We start from the raw sequence: 21,446 nt of genomic DNA, 5'->3' as shown, positions 1-21,446 counted from the left end.
TGTGTCTGGGTGTGGGTCTCTTTGAATTCATCCTACTTTAAGTTTGTTGTGCTTCTTGGATGTGTAACATCTTTCAGCAAATTTGGAGAGGCTACAAATGGGTCCTGACAGGCAGAGACACTCTGAACTAAGTCATACATACCTGATGGTAGATGCAAATGTTCAGAGTACTATAAAAGGACCAGAATGGAAGAGATTGTACCAATTTGGGCCATCAATTTACATTTCTTCAGACCTTGGAATAAGCTTTACAACTGTATTAGTTTACTTGGACTACCATAATCAAATACCACAGATTGGGTGACTTAAATAACAGAAAATTATTTTCTCACAGTTCTGAAGGCTGGAAGTTCAAGATCAAGCTGACAGCAGGGTTGGTTTCTGGTAAGACCTCTCTTTCCAGCTTATTGGTGACCATCTTCTCATTGTGTCCTCACATGGCATTTTGTCTATGTACACACAGCACTGGAGTATCTTCCTCTTTTTTTTTTTTTAACATTTCCTTTTCATTAAAAAAAACTATTTTTAAGTAGATTCCATGCCCAATGTGGAGCTTGAACTCATGATCCTGACATTAAGAGTCCCATGCTCTACTGACTGAGTCAGCCAGATGTCCCTCTCTTATTCTTTCCATAGGGACACTAGTCCTATTGGATTAGGGCTCTACCTTTTTTTTTTTAAGTTTTTATTTATTCATGAGAGACACACACAGAGAGGCAGATACATAGGCAGAGGGAGAAACAGGCCCCCTATAGGGAGCCTGATGCAGGACTTGATCCCAGGACCCCAGGATCACACCCTAGGTTGAAGGCAGATGCTCAACCGCTGAGGCACCTGGGTGTCCTGGTTATGTGAGAATTCTTAAGGGCCTAATGTGATAGATTCTGCCTTCACCCCATCTGGAAAAATTGGGGTTCACAATGAATGCAGCTGATTTACTTAGTGGTTGAAATACCCTGCTAGTTCTGAACCTGTGTAATGATTCCCTATATGAATGGGAGTAGACTGAAGGGCAAGCATTTGCTAGACTGGCATTGCTGTTGGCAATCTGGAATAGGACAGTGGCCAAACCTATTGTCTCTCCTAAGGGTGAAAAATTTTGATCAAATTCAATGATAAACGGAGAGGAGGAATGGTAGCTAAGAGTAAAAGAATGAATGGAGGGAAACCTGGGTGGCTCAGTGGTTGAACACCTGCCTTTGGCTCAGGTCATGATCCTGGGGTCCTGGGATTGAGTCCTGCATTGGACTCCTCGCAGAGAGCCTGCTTCTCCCTCTGCCTATGTCTCTGCCTCTCTCTGTGTGTCTCATGAATAAATAAAATCTTTTTTAAAAAAGATACTAATATTTCAGAAAAAAACGAATGGATAGGTATGCAACAAGGAAAATCCATTAAATTGGTACATGAAAGGCTCAGAGAAAGAGATAATATTGTCTCTTAACTCAATTATATCAGATGCCTGAAAGAATGAAGCCATATGTTACCAAGACTGGCACTACCTTTGGAACCTGACAAGGTGGAAGGGAGCCTACAAATTCTGGCATTCCTTTGGGAGATGAGCTGGACCAATTGTTGATGACTGAATAAGACTCTAGTAATGTGCCAGTACCTTTTAGGCATTTTATTTTGGAAAGAACACTTAACAGGAGATACACAAAATTCTAAATGTGCAGTACCTTATTGTTGACTCTAGGTATAGTTTTGTATCAAGTTATATTTACTACCATACTGAGATATGGTGTAACACTGGCATTGTTGCTAAGATTATATTTATATTGATGATCAAATATATTGATTAAGTGAGCTAAAGACTTTTCAGGATATAATTCTGATGGGAAATGGCTTGAAGAACTGGATTTGTTTTTTTAAGATTTTATTTATTCATGAGAGACACAGAGAACAGAGAGGCAGAGACATAGGCAGAGGGAGAAGCAGGCTCCTCACAGGGGGGCCCGATGTGGGACTCGATCCCAGGACCCCCAGACCGCAACCTGAGCTGAAGGCAGACACTCAATCACCGAGCCACCCAGGTGCCCCTAAGAACTGGATTTAATTAACCATAAGCTAATTTCCATCCTAAAGAGTTCATCACAAGTACATAATAAGGTATAGATACAGGGAGATCAAAGGGGAAGTGTAATCAGATAAACATAAAAACATGAAAATGTATACAATGGCCTTATAGGATGGATTTGCTTTTTACTCTTGCTGACATTATATAAATGTTATACTAAAGGTAGTGCCTAGGCAAATATATTTTGCTGTGAAAGAGCCTTTGCCAAATTTCAGGGGTTGGCTCATATTTTAAATAACTTAACCTTACTCTGGGAGGCCTGAATGGTTCAGCGATTGAGCATCTGCCTTTGACTCAGGTCATGATCCTGGGACTCCGGGATGGAGTCCCACATCAGACTTCCCGCATGGAGCCTGCTTCTCCCTTTGCCTATGTCTCTGCCTCTCTCTCTCTCTCTCTCTCTCTCTCTGTGTCTCTTATGAATAAATAAAACTTTTAAAACTTAACCTTACTCAAAGAGAAGTCTGGTCTTTGCCCTCAGATTTCTAGGCCCTTGGAATGTCATACCTGATAGGAATGTCTTTATTTATCTGGGGGCCTTATGCCTTCCAGGTAGTAACTATGTGATTTAGGGTGAGGGCTCAGAGCCATATGAACAACATAATGAAGTGTGGGGTCTTTGGTTCATGAAGCTTGGCTTCTTGGGGGTTGGAAACTGAAATCAGCCATGTGAACAGTCAACCATGCCTATATGATGGAACCCCTTGAAGACTCTGGACACCAAGGCTTGAGTGGGTTTCCCTTGTTGGCAATATTCCATGCCATTGTCACATAGCAATGCGATGAGAGTAATATCTTGATTCTGTGGGGAGAGGACAACTGGAATCTCTTCCTTCCAACTGGAAGCTTACCTTCTAGGACTCTTATATTCACTTCTTCCCTTGACTGATTTTAATTTCTATCCTCTAGCTGTAATAAAATGTAACCATGAGTATTAACAGCATTCAGTGAGTTCTGAGAGTCTAACCAGCGAATTATTAAAACTGAGGGTGGTCTTGGTGACCCTTGAACTTGCTATTGCTGTCCTAAGTGAGGACAGTCTTGTGTGAGGGCTGTTTCCACGAACTTCTGCACAAGATAAACATATAAACATCAACTGACTTTCTATATACTAGTAATTAACAATAAGAAGTTTAAATCAAAGGGGCACCTGGCCGGCTCAGTCTGTGGAGCATGTGACTCTTGATCTCAGGGATGTGGGTTCAAGTCCTACATTGGGTGTAGAGATTACTTAAAAAAAAGAAATTAAAAAGAAAAACCAATATTACACAATAAAGTGTAAACAAGACAACAACAAGTTAAAAAAGCATCAAAAATATGAAAGACTTAGGGAATCATTTGTCAGATGTGAAAGACCTGTATATTGAAAACTACAAATGTAATAAAATGTAACAATATTAAAGAATACTTAGAGAAATGGAGAGATATATCTTATTTATGAGTCAGAAAACAATATTGTTAAGATTTCAATTATCCTCAAATTGATCTATAGATTCAAACTAATCCCAATAAAAACCATGGCATTTTTGTTGTTGTTGAAATGGACAAACTTATTCTACAATTCATATAGAAATGTAAAGGACCTAGAATAGGCAAAACAAACTCTGAAAAAGAAACAGCTTTATTGAGGTATAATTTACATTCTATATTTAAATTTTACAGTTCAATGACTTTTTTTAAACAAAAAAGTTTATTCTTAAATGTACAACAGTTCATTCTAGCTATAAGTGGCAATAGATGTTATGGCAGGGAATCCAGATGTTTAAAAAGGAATGGAATTAAGGATCACCTCAATGACCTTTATTAAATTTACCTAGTTGTGAAACCATCACCACAATCAAGTTCTAGAACATTTATATCACCCCAATAAGATTTCTGTACTAATTTACAGTAATGATCATTCCTATTTTCAGCCCCCAGTTAACCAATAATCTACAGATCTTTATAGATTTTTCTGGAAATTCCATATAAATACAATATACGAATATAATACTTGATCTCTTTTGTCTTGCTTCTTTCACTTAGCACATTTTTGAGGTTCATCAATGTTGTATTATTTATTAGTATTTACTACTTTTTATTGCTGAGTGCACTACATTTTGTGTATCCATTTGCTAGTTAATGGACATTTGGATTGTCTCTACTTTTTGCCTTGTGTAAATAATGCTGTTACAAATAAGTGCAAGTGTTTGTGTGAACACATGTTACATATCTTTTGGGTAGATAGTAGGGGTGACATCTCTGGGTCTTATGGTAAATTTATGATCAACTTTTAAGGAAACTGCCACTTTGGAAAAGTGGCTATACCACTTTGAAGCATTTACACCAGAAATGTATGCAAGTTCCTAATTTCCATATCTTTGCCAACATTTGTTGTGGTTGTCTTTTTTATTATAGCCATTTTACTGCATGTAAAGTGGTATTTCATTGTGGTTTTCATTAGAATTTCCCTAATGACCAATGATGTTGGGCATCTCTTTATTTGCTTACTTGCACTATGTCTTTGGTGAAATGTCTCTTCAAGTCTTTTGCCCATTTTTATTTAATTTTAATTTTTTTTAAAGTCAATCTTTTTTTTAAAGATTTTATTTATTTATTCATGAGAGACGCAGAGAGATAGAGAGAGAGAGAGAAGCACAGACACAGGCAGAGGGAGAAGCAGGCTCCATGCAGGGAGCCTGACATGGGACTCGATCCCAGATCTCCAGGATCACACCCTGGGCTGAAAGCAGCGCTAAACCACTGAGCCACCTGGGTTGCCCTTTTGCCCATTTTTAAAATGAGTTGTCTCTTTTTATTGAGTTGTAAGAGTTCTTTATGTATACCATATACAAGTCCTTTATCAGACATAGGATTTACAAATGTTTTCTCCTAGTCTGTGTTTTGTCTTTTAATTTTCTTACTGGTGTCTTTTGAAGCACAAGTCTTTTTGAGTTTTGGTTTAAGTTGTTTATTATTTTTTCTCCTAATGGATCATGCTCTTGGTGTCCTAAGAATTTCTTGCCTAAAACAAGGTCACAGAGTTTCTTGTGTTTTCTGCTAAAATTTTTATAGTTTTAGCTTTTACATTTATGTCTATGATCCATTTTGAGTTGTTAGAATGGTGTGAAGATTTAAATTTATCTTTTTTTGCATGTGAATATCCAATTATCCCTGCACCAAATGTTGAAGGGCTTTTCTTTCCTCATTGAATTGCCTTCACACTTTTGTGAAAAAAAATGTTTACCATAAGTATGAGGGTTTATTACTGGACTCTATTCTATTCTGTTGATCTATGTATCAATCCCCATGCCAGTAGCATACTGTCGCAATTACTGTAGTTTTGTAATAATTTTGAAATTGGTAGGTAAATGTCCTTCTACTTTGGCAAATTCCTTTTTGCTATTCTTGATCCTTTCTACCTCTCTCTATATTTTGAGGATTAGTTGATCAGTTTTGGGGGAAGGAAGACTGCTGAATGTTTGATAAAATTGTATTGAATCTGTAGGGCATGTGATTTTTCTTCTTCAGTTTGTTAATATGATTACATTGACTGATTTTTTAAAAAGATTTTATTTATTTATTCATGAGAGACACAGAGAGAGAGAGGCAGAGACACTGGCAGAGGGAGAAGCAGGCTCCATGCAGGGAGCCCGACATGGGACTTGATTCCGGGTCTCCAGAATCACGCCCTGGGCTGAAGGTGGCGCTAAACCGCTGAGCCACTCAGGCTGCCCACATTGACTGATTTTTGAATGTTGAAGCAGCCTTGCATCACGGAATAAACCTCCCTTGGTCATGATGTAGAATTCTTTTATATGTTGCTAGATTCAATTTGCTAATATTTTGTTGAAGGTTTTTTCACATCTTAAATTCATGAAGAATATTGGTCTGTAGTTTTTTGGTTGTTGTTATGTATTAGTATGGCTTAAGTATCAGGGTAATACTGGCCTCACAGACTTGGGAGCGTGCTCCTTCTTCCTCTATTTTTTGAAAGATTTTATTGAATTTTGATATTATTTCTCCTATAAATGTTTAATGCAATTAACCAGTTAAGCCACCTGGCTTTAGTCTTTTTTGTATGGGAAGATTTAAATTTACTAATTGCTTACTACTGTAATATAAATGGTGCAGGCATGTGAGGACCATGCCTGGGTGTCAGATCTCAGATATCAGTTAACTGTCTTGGGGAGCTACTATGGTGGGATTGGAAGATAAGAAATAATAACTAAAATCACACTGCAATCACTATATAGTAACCATAACAGATATATATATATATATATATATAGATAGATATATACACACACACACACACACATACATATACACACATACATACATAGATATACATTCATATACATATATATGCAAGATTTAAATGTATCTTTTCGTGTGTGTATATATACATGCACATACACACACACACACACATATATATATACACACACACACACAAATATATATATGGGCTAAAGTAAAAAAGATGGAAAAATACCAAGTGTTGGCAAGAATGTGGAGCAACCAGAACTCATATACTATGCTGCTGGGAGTGTATATTGGTATAGACACTTTGGAAAACTAGTTTTATAAACTGAAGCTGAGCATATCGATACTGTATGACTTGGCAAATCAAATCCTAGATATATGCCAAACAGAAATTCATAAGTATATTCATTAATATATAGGTACTAAAATATTTATAGCACCACTATTCCTAATAGCCAGAAGCTGCAGACAACCCAAATGTCCATCAACAGTGGAATAAACATATTGTAGCATATTCGCACAATGGAACATAACATGACAATAAGAATGAATTGTCTACAACTGCATTCAATAAAATGGATGAACCTCACATTTACAATGTGAATGAAAGAACTAAAGATTATATTACTAAAATATGAAATATAATTGTTTGACTTAATTTATTTAAATTACCAAACAGACAAAACTAATCTATGCTGTTAGAAGTCAGGATAGTGTTTATCTTGGAGGTTGAGGGGCAAGGCCTGGAAAGGAGCACAGGGAATGCTTCTGGAGTGTTGGGTGTTTTGTTTCTTGATCTGAGTATGTTCAATTTGTGAGAGTTCATTGAGCTGTTTGCTTATATCTGCATTTTTTTGTATGCAGTATATGTTAATAAAAAGGTTTAAAAATAAAACTGTATGCTAGAAAACCCCTTTTCTTATGAGTATCATGAAAAACATTTAAGGGAAAATGAGAAAGTATCTATATATCAGTGCTTTAAAATAAAGCAGTGCTCTTTCTAGAGAAGTCTTCCAGTTATTCAACTATAATCATATCTTAAACTAACCAAATACAGTGCAACATGATTTTATCCCATAGCAATCTACACAATACTACTCTAATGTGCATGTAGAAAATGAACGTATTTCACCAAATTGAAAGAAAACCAAAATCAAAATGTTATGTATTGAAATCCAATTTATCAACCACTCCTTTTCAAAAAGGAATCCCAAGGAAAGCAGAAGCTTCAGTGGATGAGACCAGAAGTCCAGTGTGTTGTGGCTCAGTTCCATTGTTTTAGGGTTAGTTACAAAGGGGATAATAAGTCTATGGTGTTCAGCTTACATAAATAATAGCTTTGGGGTACAGGTTAGAAGGTATGCAAACCTTTTTTTAAATTTTTATTTATTTATGATAGTCACACACACACACACACACACAGAGGCAGAGACATAGGCAGAGGGAGAAGCAGGCTCCATGCACTGGGAGCCCGACGTGGGATTCGATCCCGGGTCTCCAGGATCGTGCCCTGGGCCAAAGGCAGGCGCCAAACCGCTGCGCCACCCAGGGATCCCTGCAAACCTTTTTTGAATGTGAATCACCTGCTGCCACAGCTTGTAATTAATGAGGGAACAACTGCCACCCTTAGATGTCTGTAAGGTTTAATAACTGTATTATTCCTGTAACATCGGCTATGGCTATCAGTTATGTCTGATTTGCCAATGCATAAAGTCATTTTAAACTTAAAGTGATACTTCAAGTTTAAAAATTCAATTTCATTTTTTAAAAATATATTGTGGTGAAGGGAAAAGAAAGAATAGTTCCTCATGGCAATCTTTTCTGTATCTTAAATGTCAATGATCACAAAAACTTCTGGCTTCTACTCACAGATCTGCATTCCTGAATAGGTTTTTGCCTTGACTTTGTTGCTCTGCAGGTGTTTGGACAATGAAAACTCTTCTCCCCACCCTAGAAATTTGAAGGAAAAAAAAGGTGGCCAAAATATTGAGGACTTTGACATCCCAGGGTATGAAGAACAAATCAGTGCTGAATTTATAGAGTCCTTTATCTAAAAAGTGAAACAGAGATTACAAGTCATCCTCTGGGGTCTCTATCTCTACCATTTGTAAGAGCTTGAGGGTCTCTGTGTGAATCATGCAACCAAACAGGACTATTGCTCAAATGCCTTATCAGTGTCTCCCTATGCATATAATTGCATGTCAACTGTGGTGATGCAGGTACTTTTTTTTCCAATTGACTGAAGGATGCTACTTGGCTTTGTTTGCCTTCTGTTCACTTAAGCTGTAGTTTGCCATAACATACCTATTTCCCCCTGCACAGTGATTGCAGCATCCGGCACCCCCTTCCCCACTACGAGACATCTGATGCATACCCAGTTGTGAGTTCCAGCTGAAGGCTTTTTCAGCTAATGGCTTTATAATTTTTCTCCACTATGAGTTTTCTGGTGTTTAATGAGATTTGATCTGTCAGTGAAGGCCTTCTGACATTCTGTACAAGCATAGGGTTTCTTTCCTGTATGAATAATCTGATGCATACTTAATGTTGCTTTCTGGATGAAGGCTTTTCCACATTTATTGCATTCATAGTGTCTTTCTCCAGTATGAGATTTCTGATGGATGGTGAGGCGGGACTTCCAGGTAAAGGTTTTTCCACAGTCACTGCATTTATAGGGTTTCTCTCTAGTATGGATTTTCTGGTGTGTTATAAGATTTGACCTGTCAGTGAAGGCCTTTCCACATTCAGCACATATATTGGGTTTCTCTCCTGTGTGAATCTTCTGATGTACACGGAGTTGTGACTTCTTAGTAAAACATTTCCCACAGTCACTGCATTCATAAGGCTTCTCTCCAGTATGAATTCTATGATGTGCAATGAAGTGTGATTTCTGGATGAAGGCCTTCCCACATTCAGGACAAACGTAGGGTTTCTCTCCTGTATGGATTCTCTGATGTACACTTAGTGTTGATTTTTGGATAAAGGCTTTCCCACATTCATTGCATTCATAGTGTCTCTCTCCAATATGAGATTTCTGATGTATTTTGAGGCGTGACTTCCATATGAAGGCTTTTCCACAGCCATTGCATTTATAGGGTTTCTCTCCAGTATGAGTTTTCTGGTGTTTAATGAGATTTGACTGGTCACTGAAAGCCTTTCCACATTCAGCACACATATAGGGTTTCTCTCCAGTATGAGTTTTCTGATGTGTAGTGAGGTTTGTCCTATGAGTAAAGACCTTTCCGCATTCTGTACATATATAGGGTTTTTCTCCTGTGTGAATTCTTTGATGCACATGGAGTTGTGACTTCTTAGTGAACGATTTTCCACACTCACTGCATTCATAAGGTTTTTCACCGGTATGGATTCTCTGATGTGTATTGAAATGTGATTTCTGGATGAAGGCCTTCCCACATTCGGTACATACATAGGGTTTCTCTCCTGTGTGAATTCTCTGATGCATTCTAAGTGCTGATTTTCTTGTGAAGGCTTTCCCACATTCACTGCATGCATAGTGTTTCTCTCCGGTATGAGTTTTCTGATGTATATTAAGGTCTGAATTCTGGGAGAAGCCTCTTCCACATTCTCTGCATTCATACGGTTTTTCTCCTGTATGAATTCTCATATGTCTAAAGAGATATGATCTGTGGAAAAAGGCTTTTCCACATTCACTGCATTTATAGGGTTTCTGCCCTGTATGAATTTTCTGATGTGTAATGAGGTTTGACTTGAGAGTAAAGGCCTTCCCACACTGAGTACATATATAGGGTTTATCTCCTGTATAAACACTTTGAGGTACATTAATCTGTGGCTTTTGAATGAGGACTTTGTCACTTTTATGGCAATCATGGGATTTTTCCTCAGCATGAATTCTCTGATGCTCAAAGAGATGTGACTTCTGGGGGAAGCTTTTTACACACTCAGTACATACATACAGTTGCTCCCCAGTCTGAATTTTCTGATGGTGGATGAGAACTTGTTTGTTGCCAAGATGTTTTTCACATTGATTAATTTCACAGGAATTTGCTCCTATATTAGCATTCTCAGTAGAGGAAGAGCTATGGGCAAGATTATCATTTCCAAAAATCTTATCAAGCTTCTTTGTTACACTGCTTTTATTGTGATTATGTAAGTTTAAAGTATGCTTCAGACTCTTTCCAAATGTGTCATAGTTATGGAGTCTTTTAATTGAAGGAACAACCTTGGTACTCACATGAATTATTTTTTCAATATTTTTATATTCATAGCCCCTCTCCTTAATCAGTACTCTCACATGACTTAAAGGGTTGTTTTGGCTTTCTTGAGATCTCTCTAGCTGGTTATTATTTTGCCACAATTCTTCTAAAATGGAACATAATGGATTTTTTCCTATGGATTGACCAAATTTCTCACAGTGGAACAAAACTTTTCCAGGAATTCTCTGTTGTTGCATTTCCCCAACATCCTCATCTACAAAGAAAAAGAACTAAGTGAAAATGATGCAAAGGACAATTAGCAGAGGGTAGGGGGTACATGTAGTTCAGATAAGAACATAGAAGTGGAAGAGTTCATATGACAATAATGAAAATAGTAATAATGTAGTAATACAAAATTCATCTAAAGCACTTACTATATACAAAATAATTACATACCATTTATGATGCACCAGGTACCATTCCAAGTGCTTTACAGCTCATTTAATCCCCACTGAACCCTAAGAGGTAGCCATCATTACCAATCACATTTCACAGATGAGAAAATGGAAGCACAGAGGTTATGTAACTTGCTGAAGATCAAATTGCTAAATAAGGGCAGCCCGGGTGGCTCAGCAGTTTAGCGCCACCTTCGGCCCAGGGTGTGATCCTGGAGACCCGGGATCGAGTCCATTGTCGGGCTCCCTGCATGGAGCCTGCTTCTCCCTCTGCCTGTGTACTTTGCCTCTCTCTCTCCCTGTGTGTTTCTCATGAATAAATAAATAAAATCTTAAAAAAAAAAACCCAAATTGCTAAATAAGTGAGGGAGACAGAATTTGAATCCTGGGGACTCATATCCACTATGTAGGAGGTCTGGAGAGTGAGTCTAACCAGAAGGAGAAACTGAAGTCTGTTAAAGGGAATCCTAGCATGGAAGAAATATTTCAGGTTATATGTCTTTGTCACTTATTAGCTCTAAACCTTTCTAATCTCTTTGCTTTCTCTTGCTTTTCCATCTGAACCATATGAGCACCAACATTAAATTTATGTGGCCCAAAGACCCATTCCTCTATAGCTATGGGAAGCACCGTGGCAACATTAGCCATCCAAATAGTAAATAGGTATCTGTGCTCCAACTCTATAGCCAGCTGCAAGTTTTCCCTGGTCCCAGGGATATATGTTTTCAACAAGTGTCAAATAGGAGAGGGAAAGCCATCTATGCAGAAACTGCAAGCCATCCACTGAAAACTATTTGCATTTGCCTCTTCTTTTATACTACTAGAATGTAGCTGGGCTTACATTTACCAGCCTCACTTTGTTTTCGCCAGTGAACTATGAGTAGAAGTGATATGTGCAGCTGCCAGGTTGGCCCTTAAGACAGTGGGCAAAATTCTTCCCCTCTCTCTTTCCCACTGGACTCAACAATGACCCAACATTAACCATGCAGCTAAGAGCAATGCCCTAGGAGATGGCAAAACAATGACTTGGAACATGGTCCCTGAATGACCCATCGTGATCAGAGTTGACTTGTTGAATGAATCCATTTACCTCAGAATTCTGATATAAGAGAGAATATACATTTATACTAGGCCTGTTATTTTGATCCTCTGCATATTTGGAATGTATTATCCTTGATATTAGCTCTAACTTCAGTATACTTCTAGGGAGGTTATACCTGCTATGAATTTATAAAGCAGAGATGGTACTACTCATATCGATACTTAATTTGGCACAGTTTTCTTTTGTAACACAAAGGCTGAAATTGTTAACGTTTCATGCAGCTGTCTTCCCTTTCCAAATATAATCTATGGTCCTTTGAATTCCCCTGAGCAGACATTTGAAAAATACTTCTGAAAGAGAGCAAAATATCCTCTCTGCCTCAAAATATCCTCTCTGCCTAACTCCTCAAATTCAAGAAATTTAAGTCTACCAAATATTTTCCATGCTTTGCTTCAGAAAACTGAAGAATAAATGTGCCAGGTATCAACATATTGCCTCTCAACTCTAAATTCACTCCTCTTTGTCTGCTCTACAAAAATGGATCTGAGTCTCTTTAAATATGTTTTTTTTCCCTTTGCCATCTGTCATGATGTTGAGGCTTTTCAGCACAGGTGATGGAGAAACTGCAGGAGGACGGGGTTTTGCTTCTTGGTTCTGGTGGACTCACTTAGCAGGTTCCTCCAGCAAGGGCAGCTTGTCTGGTACCAGGCTCCTGCAGTGCAGGTGGCTTCGCCAACACTGGGCTTCTGATGTACACGCAGCTTCCCAGGCACCCAGGTCTTGCAGTGTGGATGACTTCTCTAGACCTCAGCTCCTACAGTGTGGATGACTTTTCTAGCACCCAACTCCTGCAGCTCATACAGCTTTCCAAGCACCCAGCTCCTACAGTCCTAGTAGCTTCTCCAGCTCCAGGCTTCTGCACTGTATTGCAGCCAGCAGCACTCAGCAGCTTACCCTGGCACCCCTCTCAGATGATGTGTAGACTACCTCTAGTGAGAAGCTTCACCATGATCAGCTTTCTCTGGAACCCCAGAGGGCAGATTTCCAGCAGGTTCTGCCAGCAGAGGACCACAGTAACTCTTCTTCCATGCTCTGAGCTGTGGCTGGGTCCTTCAATAAGATCTGGATTCATCCCTGGGAACAGGGGAGGCTTTTCCTTGGGTGCTCCATCAAAGTCCTAGAGGTACTGACTGTTTCTTTTATCCGCTATTCCTTTATTCTTTAGATTTCTCTTTATTTTTACTAGCTAATCTCTTGTCACTTCAATCTCATCATAGCTAATAATGTTTTATGTTATGCTTTCCCTGTTCAAATTTGTATGTAGTTTCTCTCTCTTGATCAGCCCCTGATTTCTTTTTTTTTAAATTTTTATTTATTTATGATAGTCAGAGACAGACAGAGAGAGAGAGAGAGAGAGAGAGAGAGAGAGGCAGAGACATAGGCAGAGGGAGAAGCAAGCTCCATGCACCGGGAGCCCGACGTGGGATTCGATCCCGGGTCTCCAGGATCGCGCCCTGGGTCGAAGGCAGGCGCCAAACCGCTGCGCCACCCAGGGATCCCTCAGTCCCTGATTTCTATAACAAGAAATGGGCTCTGAATTCTGGGAACCTTCTAAAGAGAATGAGGTAAAAGCCTCAGTTACCACATAGTCTAAAATCTGTGGGTTTTTTTTTCTGAGTTCCTGTGGAAAGAAAGGCAAGAAAAAGGAAAGAACCACATATGCTGGAGTAAGTGAGCCATTTCATGGAACACCAAAATCTGATTACCAGGTGAAAATGTATCATCTGAATAGACAGAGCACAGAATATTAAAGAGTCAGATTCATGGTGAACACTACTAAATGTGGTAGACATCAAGAAAATGTTAAAAATGCACAGCCAAAGCAACAATCAACAAAATGAAAAAGCAATCTACGTAAGGGGAGAAGATATTTGCACACCATGTATCTGATAAGGAGTTAAAATCCAAATTATCTAAAGAACCCATACAACTCAATAGCACAAAATAAGCAAACCAATTAAAAAGTGGGTAGAGGAATTGGATAAATAGTTTTCCAAAGAATACATGCAAATGGTTACTGAAAGTGAACTAATAAAAAGAATGAAAAAAAAATGGAATCAGCAAGTTCAATCAGGAATAAAATCATCATAGTCCAGGCATAAGAAAATATGGAGCTGGTTTTAGGTGATATTACTGGGAACTAAGAAGATGAACTGAGAACTGAAAACGATATTTACAAAAATGGAAAAGCACTAGGAACTAGAGGGTGACTAATTTTAAAAAAAGGCTGAAAGATTTAAGAAGCACTGACAGATTGTGACAGAATTTGGAAGGTGGGAAGGCTAAGTGTGAGATGATGATTCCAATTTCCAACGTACTGAGGGTCAAGAGAAACATCTCATGGGAACTTTCTGGGTAGTTAAATCTAGCACTAAAGTGAAAACCAGACTGGAGATGTCAACAGCAGAGTCATCAGAATTCAGTATGGATGGGGCAGCTGGGTGGCTCAGTGGTTTAGCGACACCTTTGGTCCAGGGCCTGATCCTGGAGACCCAGGATCGAGTCCCACATCGGGCTCCCTGCATGAAGCCTGCTTCTCCCTCTGCCTGTGTCTCTGCCTCTCTTTCTCTCTCTCTCTCTCTGTGTGTCTCTCATGAATGAATAAATAAAATCTTAAAAAAAAAAGAATTCAGTATGGATGAATCTTTGCATGTATACAAAGAAAAGATTGGTGAACAGTAGACAGGGTCCCTAGGGCAGACTCATTGTAGGGGGACAAGGAGGAGGAGAAGGCTGGAAAGAAGGACAAGTAATAAATTGTATACAAAGCAGTACGAAACAGACAGGAAACTCAAGTGAAACAAGGGGAACACGAACAAAGTCACTCATAGAAGAAAACTCAAAGAGACCACAACAGGTCCGTAATGAAAGGCTGAAACTAGGTATAGGAGAAATGCAAAAAAGAAGAAAAAATATCATACCACTTCATACTGATTATTGGCTAAAAAATGAGAAAAAAAAATGAGAAACTTTGGTTCTATTAATTGTTGGCAGAAACTCTAGGAAAGCAAGAACCTTTGTGCATTATGGTTAGTATAGATTCATGCAAATCTGAGAATAATATGGTGGTGCTCAAATTCAGGATAAAAATATGCAATGGTTAGGCAAATCCCCTCTTCTATAAACATTCCTAAGAAATTCTCACCCTCCCAAATGTTCCCAAAGGGAACATTTCTGTAGAAATCTATCATAGAATTGTTCGTATTAGCTGGGATTTTGTATTAGCAACAACCTTAGGTTCCACCCCTGGGTGAATGGTTAAGTAAGATGTGGTGCTGACACACTGTGGAATAGTATGCAGCAATTTGAAGGAATGAAGCCAGATGTACACGCTGTAATTCAGACAGACCTTACGAATGAGGGAAAAAAGGAATAGAATTAGACATGTGGCACCGTATAACTTATATATAATAAAGATACCTACTCATAAACCAATACTTCAGGCTTTAAAGGAATACTACACAAATTCACAGATCAAACACAGTAGCTCAGCTGCCCCTGGGAGGAGGTATAAGGAATGAAAGGGAAGAAATTTTAAAATAACTGAATGTACAAGGAAAGAATCTAAGATAAAGGGGGTGAGAGTGGAGTAGGAAGAATAAAAAGGTCTTAGATAAGATAGGGTGGTATATATGTGATCCAGAGTACAGAGACTAGAGGCAGCTCTTCTGTCAAAAAGCCAAACAATGAAGACAATTGCAAAAGTCATACTCGGGGGCAGCCTGGGTGGCTCAGCGGTTTAGTGCCAGCCTTCAGCCCAGGGCATGATCCTAGAGACCCAGGATCGAGTCCCATATCAGGCTCCCTGCATGGAGCCTGCTTCTCCCTCTGCCTGTGTCTCTGCCTCTCTCTCTCTCTGTGTCTCTCATGAATAAATAAATAAAATCTTTAAAAAAAAGTCATACTCGGAGAGATCATTTAGGTATCAAAGGAGCTTCTGTCAACTATCTCCAATAAACTACAGAAGTTTAGAACTTTCAAGGGCAGGTTATCTTCATAGCCTTTCAAAGGTATCAGCCTCTTCTAGAAAAAGTGAGATTTACTTCCATGTCCCCCATCTGCCTGAGTCACACTCACTCACCCAAACAGCTCTGATGTGGGGTTTTTGTCTCCAAAATCCATGGCTCCTCTCCTTGTTCCAACTTGAAGATGACCTCTGGTTTGGGAACCTGGTACCCTGTTAACAGGAGATGATACAGGATTGGGTTGAGCTACTTGGATTTCAGGGGACTTTCTTTTCTTTTTCTTTTTTTTTTTTTTTTAAAGATTTTATTCATTTATTCATGAGAGACACAGAGAGAGAGAGGCAGACACAGACAGAGGGAGAAGCAGGCTCCATGCAGGGAGCCCGATGCGGAACTCGATCCCCAGTCTCCAGGATCACGCCCTGGGCCGAAGGTGGCGCTAAACCACTGAGCCACCCGGGCTGCCCTTCAGGGGACTTTCAATGGCATTTCCATTTGCTCTTCAGAAAAGTAATCACATTTCACTGGGAACAGAGTAATAATAATTGTGCTGAAAAGGGACTGAAGAATCTTGGACAAATAAAGGATGACACCATCACACACTTAAGATGTTCCAGGACACCCAGCAGCTGAGAATGGAAATAGCCACACTGAGGCCTCTGGCAGACACACAGGGCAGCTGTGCTTACCCACTGAGCACAAATGGCTGTAATTCTCCAGTGTCACATCCCGGTACAGTCGTCTCTGAGCAGAGTCCAGGTGCTGCCACTCCTCCCTGCTGAAGTCCACGGTCACATCCTCGAATGACATGGAGATCTGTAACAACACAATCCTGTTCAAGGTGACATGGTCAGCACTGGGGGGTTGGAAGAAAGATAAATAGGAAGCTGTTTTTGACGTTTGCCATAATGTAGTACATAGGGTTTTCACTCAGTACCTGGTTTTGTATTTCATCTTGTGAGAGAAAAAAACTTATTGAAGTATCTTGACATTCATTGTGTTTGTAATACATTCAATCACTTATTTGTTCAATCATTCTTTTGCAAAAATGAGGATTAAAATAGTCTCTCTTTAAGTTCTCTAGTTAATGTAGGAACTACATATATTAACTGGTTGATTATGTGCCAGGCTATGGCAATATAGTATTGAATAAAATAGAATTGAATAAAAAGAAACATATAGGGAAATGGCAAAACAATAGAGCCTTTAAAAACAATACAGAAAATTCGTTCCTGGGCTTTGGCACCCCCAAAAAACACAGACCAAAGATAATATAGACAAACACCTTCATGATCTCAGATTAGGAAAATAATTCTCAAACAAGATGCAAAAAACATTAACCATAAAGAAAAAGATTGATGTCTGGCTACAGTAAATTTTAAAAATTCTATTTATTTAAAAGACAGCATTATATGGGCAGCCCAGGTGGCCCAGAGGTTTAGCGCCGCCTTCAGCCCAGGGCGTGATCCTGGAGACCCAGGATCGAGTACCACGTCAGGCTCCCTGCATAGAGCCTGCTTCTCTCTCTCTCTCTCTCTCTCTCTCTAATAAATAAATACAACCTTAAAAAAGACAGCATTATAAGAGAAGAAAATGAAAGCCACAGGATAGAAGACATTTGTAACAGATATTACTGTTGAAGGGTTCATATCTAAAGGTTGTAAAGAACTCTTACAAATCAATGAGAAGAAAGGAGACCAAGTAGAAAAGACATGATTCTCTCTATTTCTGCTGCTACGTACAGCTAAAACCCCTGCACATTATATATGAAACAAAGCTAAGAACATTCTGTCAGCTGGAGAGAGGGAGGTAAACCCATGATCCTCAGAACCTGAGGAATGACACAGTGGTGATTTCCCGGAGTTTCTTTTTTCTTTTTTTTAAATTGTATTTATTTATTTGAGAGGAAGAGAGAGAAAGAGAAAGAACACAAGAGCAGGGGAGGGAGAAGTAGACTCCCCATGAGCAGAGACCTGAATGCAGGGCTCAATTCCAGGACCCTGGGATCATGACCTGAGCTGAAGGCAGATGCTTAACTGACTGAGCCACCCAGGCACCTCAGCTGGTAATTTTTTAAAGATTTTATTTATTTATTCATGACACACACACACACACACACACACAAAGAGAAAGAGAGAGAGAGAGAGAGAGAGAGGCAGAGACACAGGCAGAGGGAGAAGCAGGCTCCATGCAGGGAGCCCGACGTGGGACTTGATCCCAGGTCTCCAGGATCAAGCCCTGGGCTGAAGGCGGCGCTAAACCGCTGAGCCACCCGGACTGCCCTTCCTGGAGTTTTCTTTTTTGCCACACATATCTTGAACTAGGTGCTCAAGAAATTGGCAACCTAAAATGCCAACTGGCACAGACAGAAACAGCCCCAGAAAGCCTACTTTCATTAGTTTAAGTACCAGGAAGAAGGCAACATAGCAAGAGAGAAAAACTTAGATGATACTGCCCTGTTCCAGCCAAGCATCATAGAAAAAAACTGTGCTCTTACTCCCATTCCCATCAGCAATGGCTGAATGGGGAGCCTAGATTTTCATACCAGTCTGGGAGTAATGAGACCTCTCTCCCACAGTGTCAGTTTAGCCTGTGTGGGGATTCTCCATTTCTAGCAGAACAGTGTCAGAGGAGGCCTGTTAAACACAAGATTGAAACAATATTCAGAGTCTTAGAGTTCCCAAAATATCCAGGACATAACTGAGAATCAGGCATCATGTGAAGAAGCAGAAAAATCTCAACTGGAATGAGAAAAGACAATCAAGAGACACCAACATTGAGATAACACAGATGTTAGAGTTATCTGACAAGAATTTTAAAGAATTTTAAAGCAACTATCATAAAAATATTTCAATCTACTCAAATGTTTTAAATATTTTATTTATTTATACATTAGAGACACACCGAGAGAGGCAGAGACATAGGCGGAGGGAGAAGCAGGCTCCCTGTGGGGATTCTGATGCAGAATTCTATCCTAGGACCCTGGGATCATGACCTGAGCCAAAGGCAGACACTCAACCACTGACCCATCCAGGTGCCCCATACTCCAAAGAAATTTGAAAGTAGAAAGTTTTAGCAAAGAGAGAAAAGATATGAAGGTGAATTGAATGGAAACTTTAGAACTGAAGAATACAATGACTGAACATTTAAAAGTCCACTGTGGGCTCAAGAGCAGAATAGAGAGAACAGAGGAAAGAATCCGAGAACTTGACAATGGAACAATGGAAATGATCCAATATGAACAGAAAGAAAACTGGCTGGGGAAAAAAAAGAGCCGAGCCTCAGGGACCTATGAGACTATAACAGAAGATCTGGCATTTGTGTCATCAGAGTCCCAGAAGGAGAGGAGAAAGAGTATGGGCTGAAAAAGTATTTGGAGACACTGACTGAAATTTTCTCGAATTTGGCAAAAATATCAACATAGAGTTTTAAGAAGCTGAGCAAACCCCAAAAGGATAAATCAAAGAAATCTACACCAAGACATGTTATAATCAAACTTAAGAAAACAAAAGACAAAAAAAAAAAAAAAATATATATATATAGATCTCCTCAAGAGAAATGGAAACATATGGCTATATAAAAACATGTACACATATGTTGACAGCAGCATTACTCATAATAGCTAAAAGGTGGAAACCACCCCAGTGTACATCAGCTGACAAATGGGTAAATAAAATGTGACACATCTATACAATGGAATATTACTGAGCCATAAAAAGTAATGAAGTAGGGATGCCTGTGTGGCTCATCCCCGTGTTACACATGGTATAACATGTATACATACAACATGATACACCTCTTCCCTGTCTGTATCTACATACAAATATACCCAGGCATATGGACTGGCAACTCCATACTTATTCATCAGGTTATAATCTATTACTATCATTATTTATTTTGCTACTCAGATTGTCCCAGATTTGGCCAGAGGGAGTTGCTTGAAACATGATGCTGAGTGAAAGAAGCCAGACACAAAGATCACAGGTTATATGATTCCATCCAGAATAGTGAAATCTATAGAGACAGAAAGTATATTAGTGGTTGCTTAGGGTTAGGAGGAGGCAGGGAACAGGCGGAGGGTGGGGAGGAGTGATGGCTAAAGGAAATGGGGCTTCTTTTTGAGGTGATGAAAATGTTGTCAAATTGATTGTGGTGGTGGTTGCTCATATCCATAAATATAAAAAACACTGAACTGTACACTTTAAATGGGTAAATTGTATGATATGTAAATTATATCTCAGTAAAGCTGTTATTAAGAAAGGAGAAATGCAAAGGAAATCGATACATGAATGGCAGAGAAGTACACACACACTGTACACACACTGTAGCAATGTCAGTTTCCTGTTTGTGATAATGTACTCTAGCCATGCAGTATGTAACCACTGGCAGAAACTGGGTAAAGGGTTAACATGAGACCTCTCTATACCATCTTTGCAACTTCCAGTAAATCTAAAATTCCAGAACCCCGGGATCACGACCCCAGCTGAAGGCAGATGCTTAACCACCCAGGCGCCCCCCAAAATAAAAAGTTTTAGCAAGCTACCAGTTTTATCCTCAGAAGGACTGGAGTAATGGGCACACCAGAAATGATCAGAGTGGTATCAAAAAGAGGCATTCATTTCTTCCCTATCAGCCTGCCTACCTACAAACCTATCAACCTATCACATGTACTGGGGACTCACTGCTTTATTCAATGGGTTATCCTCTATGGCTATCATTATTTATTTTCCCAAATTGTCCCAAATTTGGCCAGAGAGAGTTCCTTCAAGGTGGCTCCTGTGTTCTTTCCTCATGCCCCCATCTTTTGAGCACTTTTTTACTTTCCAGCACAATGAATTCTTCCAGGATCATTTTGTACTCTCTGCTCTACCCCTGGAGTTGGTCATTTCCCCAAGAAGCTCTAGTTCCTATTAGTGACTAATGACAAATCAAGGTGCACTCATTGTGCCTGGCATGTAATTGTACTTTCAGCAGTCAGAGCGAGGGATGTTTTTCCTTACCATAGAATGCCCAGCTAATCAATGTGGAAGAAATGATGGGATTAGAAAAATGTCATTAGGGAGACAGTGCTGTAATTAATTGTTACAGGCAAGAATCATCACTGGATGCTAAAAGCAGTGAACAAAAGCATGAGAAATAGGATATTTACATAGCCTCAAAGTATCTCCCCACAAAATAGTTATTAATTACATAGGGAAAGACAGTCATGTTGCAGTAGTTGACAGATGCCATCTTAGTCATGGTGATCAAAGTTAATATCAATAAAGGATAAATTGATACTGAGTGACTACTGACATGAAGCAGTGAGAACAACACAGCATTGTTTCTGTGATATTCCTGAGAAAAAAAGGAATAACCTAAGTTGAATTATGAGGAAGCAAGAGACAAATCCAATTTGAGGGACATTCTTCCAAAGGGTCCATGTAATGA

General features: G+C 39.3%; 1 protein-coding gene and 1 pseudogene across 1 annotated transcript in view; both read right to left on the bottom strand.

Annotated features, from left to right (window-relative positions):
• Positions 1-3,677: 3,677 nt before the first annotated feature.
• LOC144308186 (protein archease pseudogene) lies at positions 3,678-8,694 on the bottom strand (annotated as a pseudogene).
• ZNF41 (zinc finger protein 41) overlaps positions 3,678-21,446 on the bottom strand; it is a 44,083-nt gene continuing 26,314 nt past the window's right edge. The window contains exons 4-6 of the mRNA XM_077888442.1: positions 16,706-16,832; positions 16,133-16,228; positions 3,678-10,768 (exon numbers count right to left, since the gene is read on the bottom strand). Coding sequence (XP_077744568.1) covers positions 8,739-10,768; positions 16,133-16,228; positions 16,706-16,832 — 2,253 coding nt within the window. The 3' untranslated portion in view covers positions 3,678-8,738. The remainder of the gene's footprint in view (positions 10,769-16,132; positions 16,229-16,705; positions 16,833-21,446) is intronic.

This window comes from Canis aureus, chromosome X (genome assembly GCF_053574225.1).
Source record: "Canis aureus isolate CA01 chromosome X, VMU_Caureus_v.1.0, whole genome shotgun sequence".
In the NCBI taxonomy this organism is placed as follows: Eukaryota; Metazoa; Chordata; class Mammalia; order Carnivora; family Canidae; genus Canis; species Canis aureus.
This window is presented reverse-complemented; position numbering and strand designations above follow the sequence as displayed.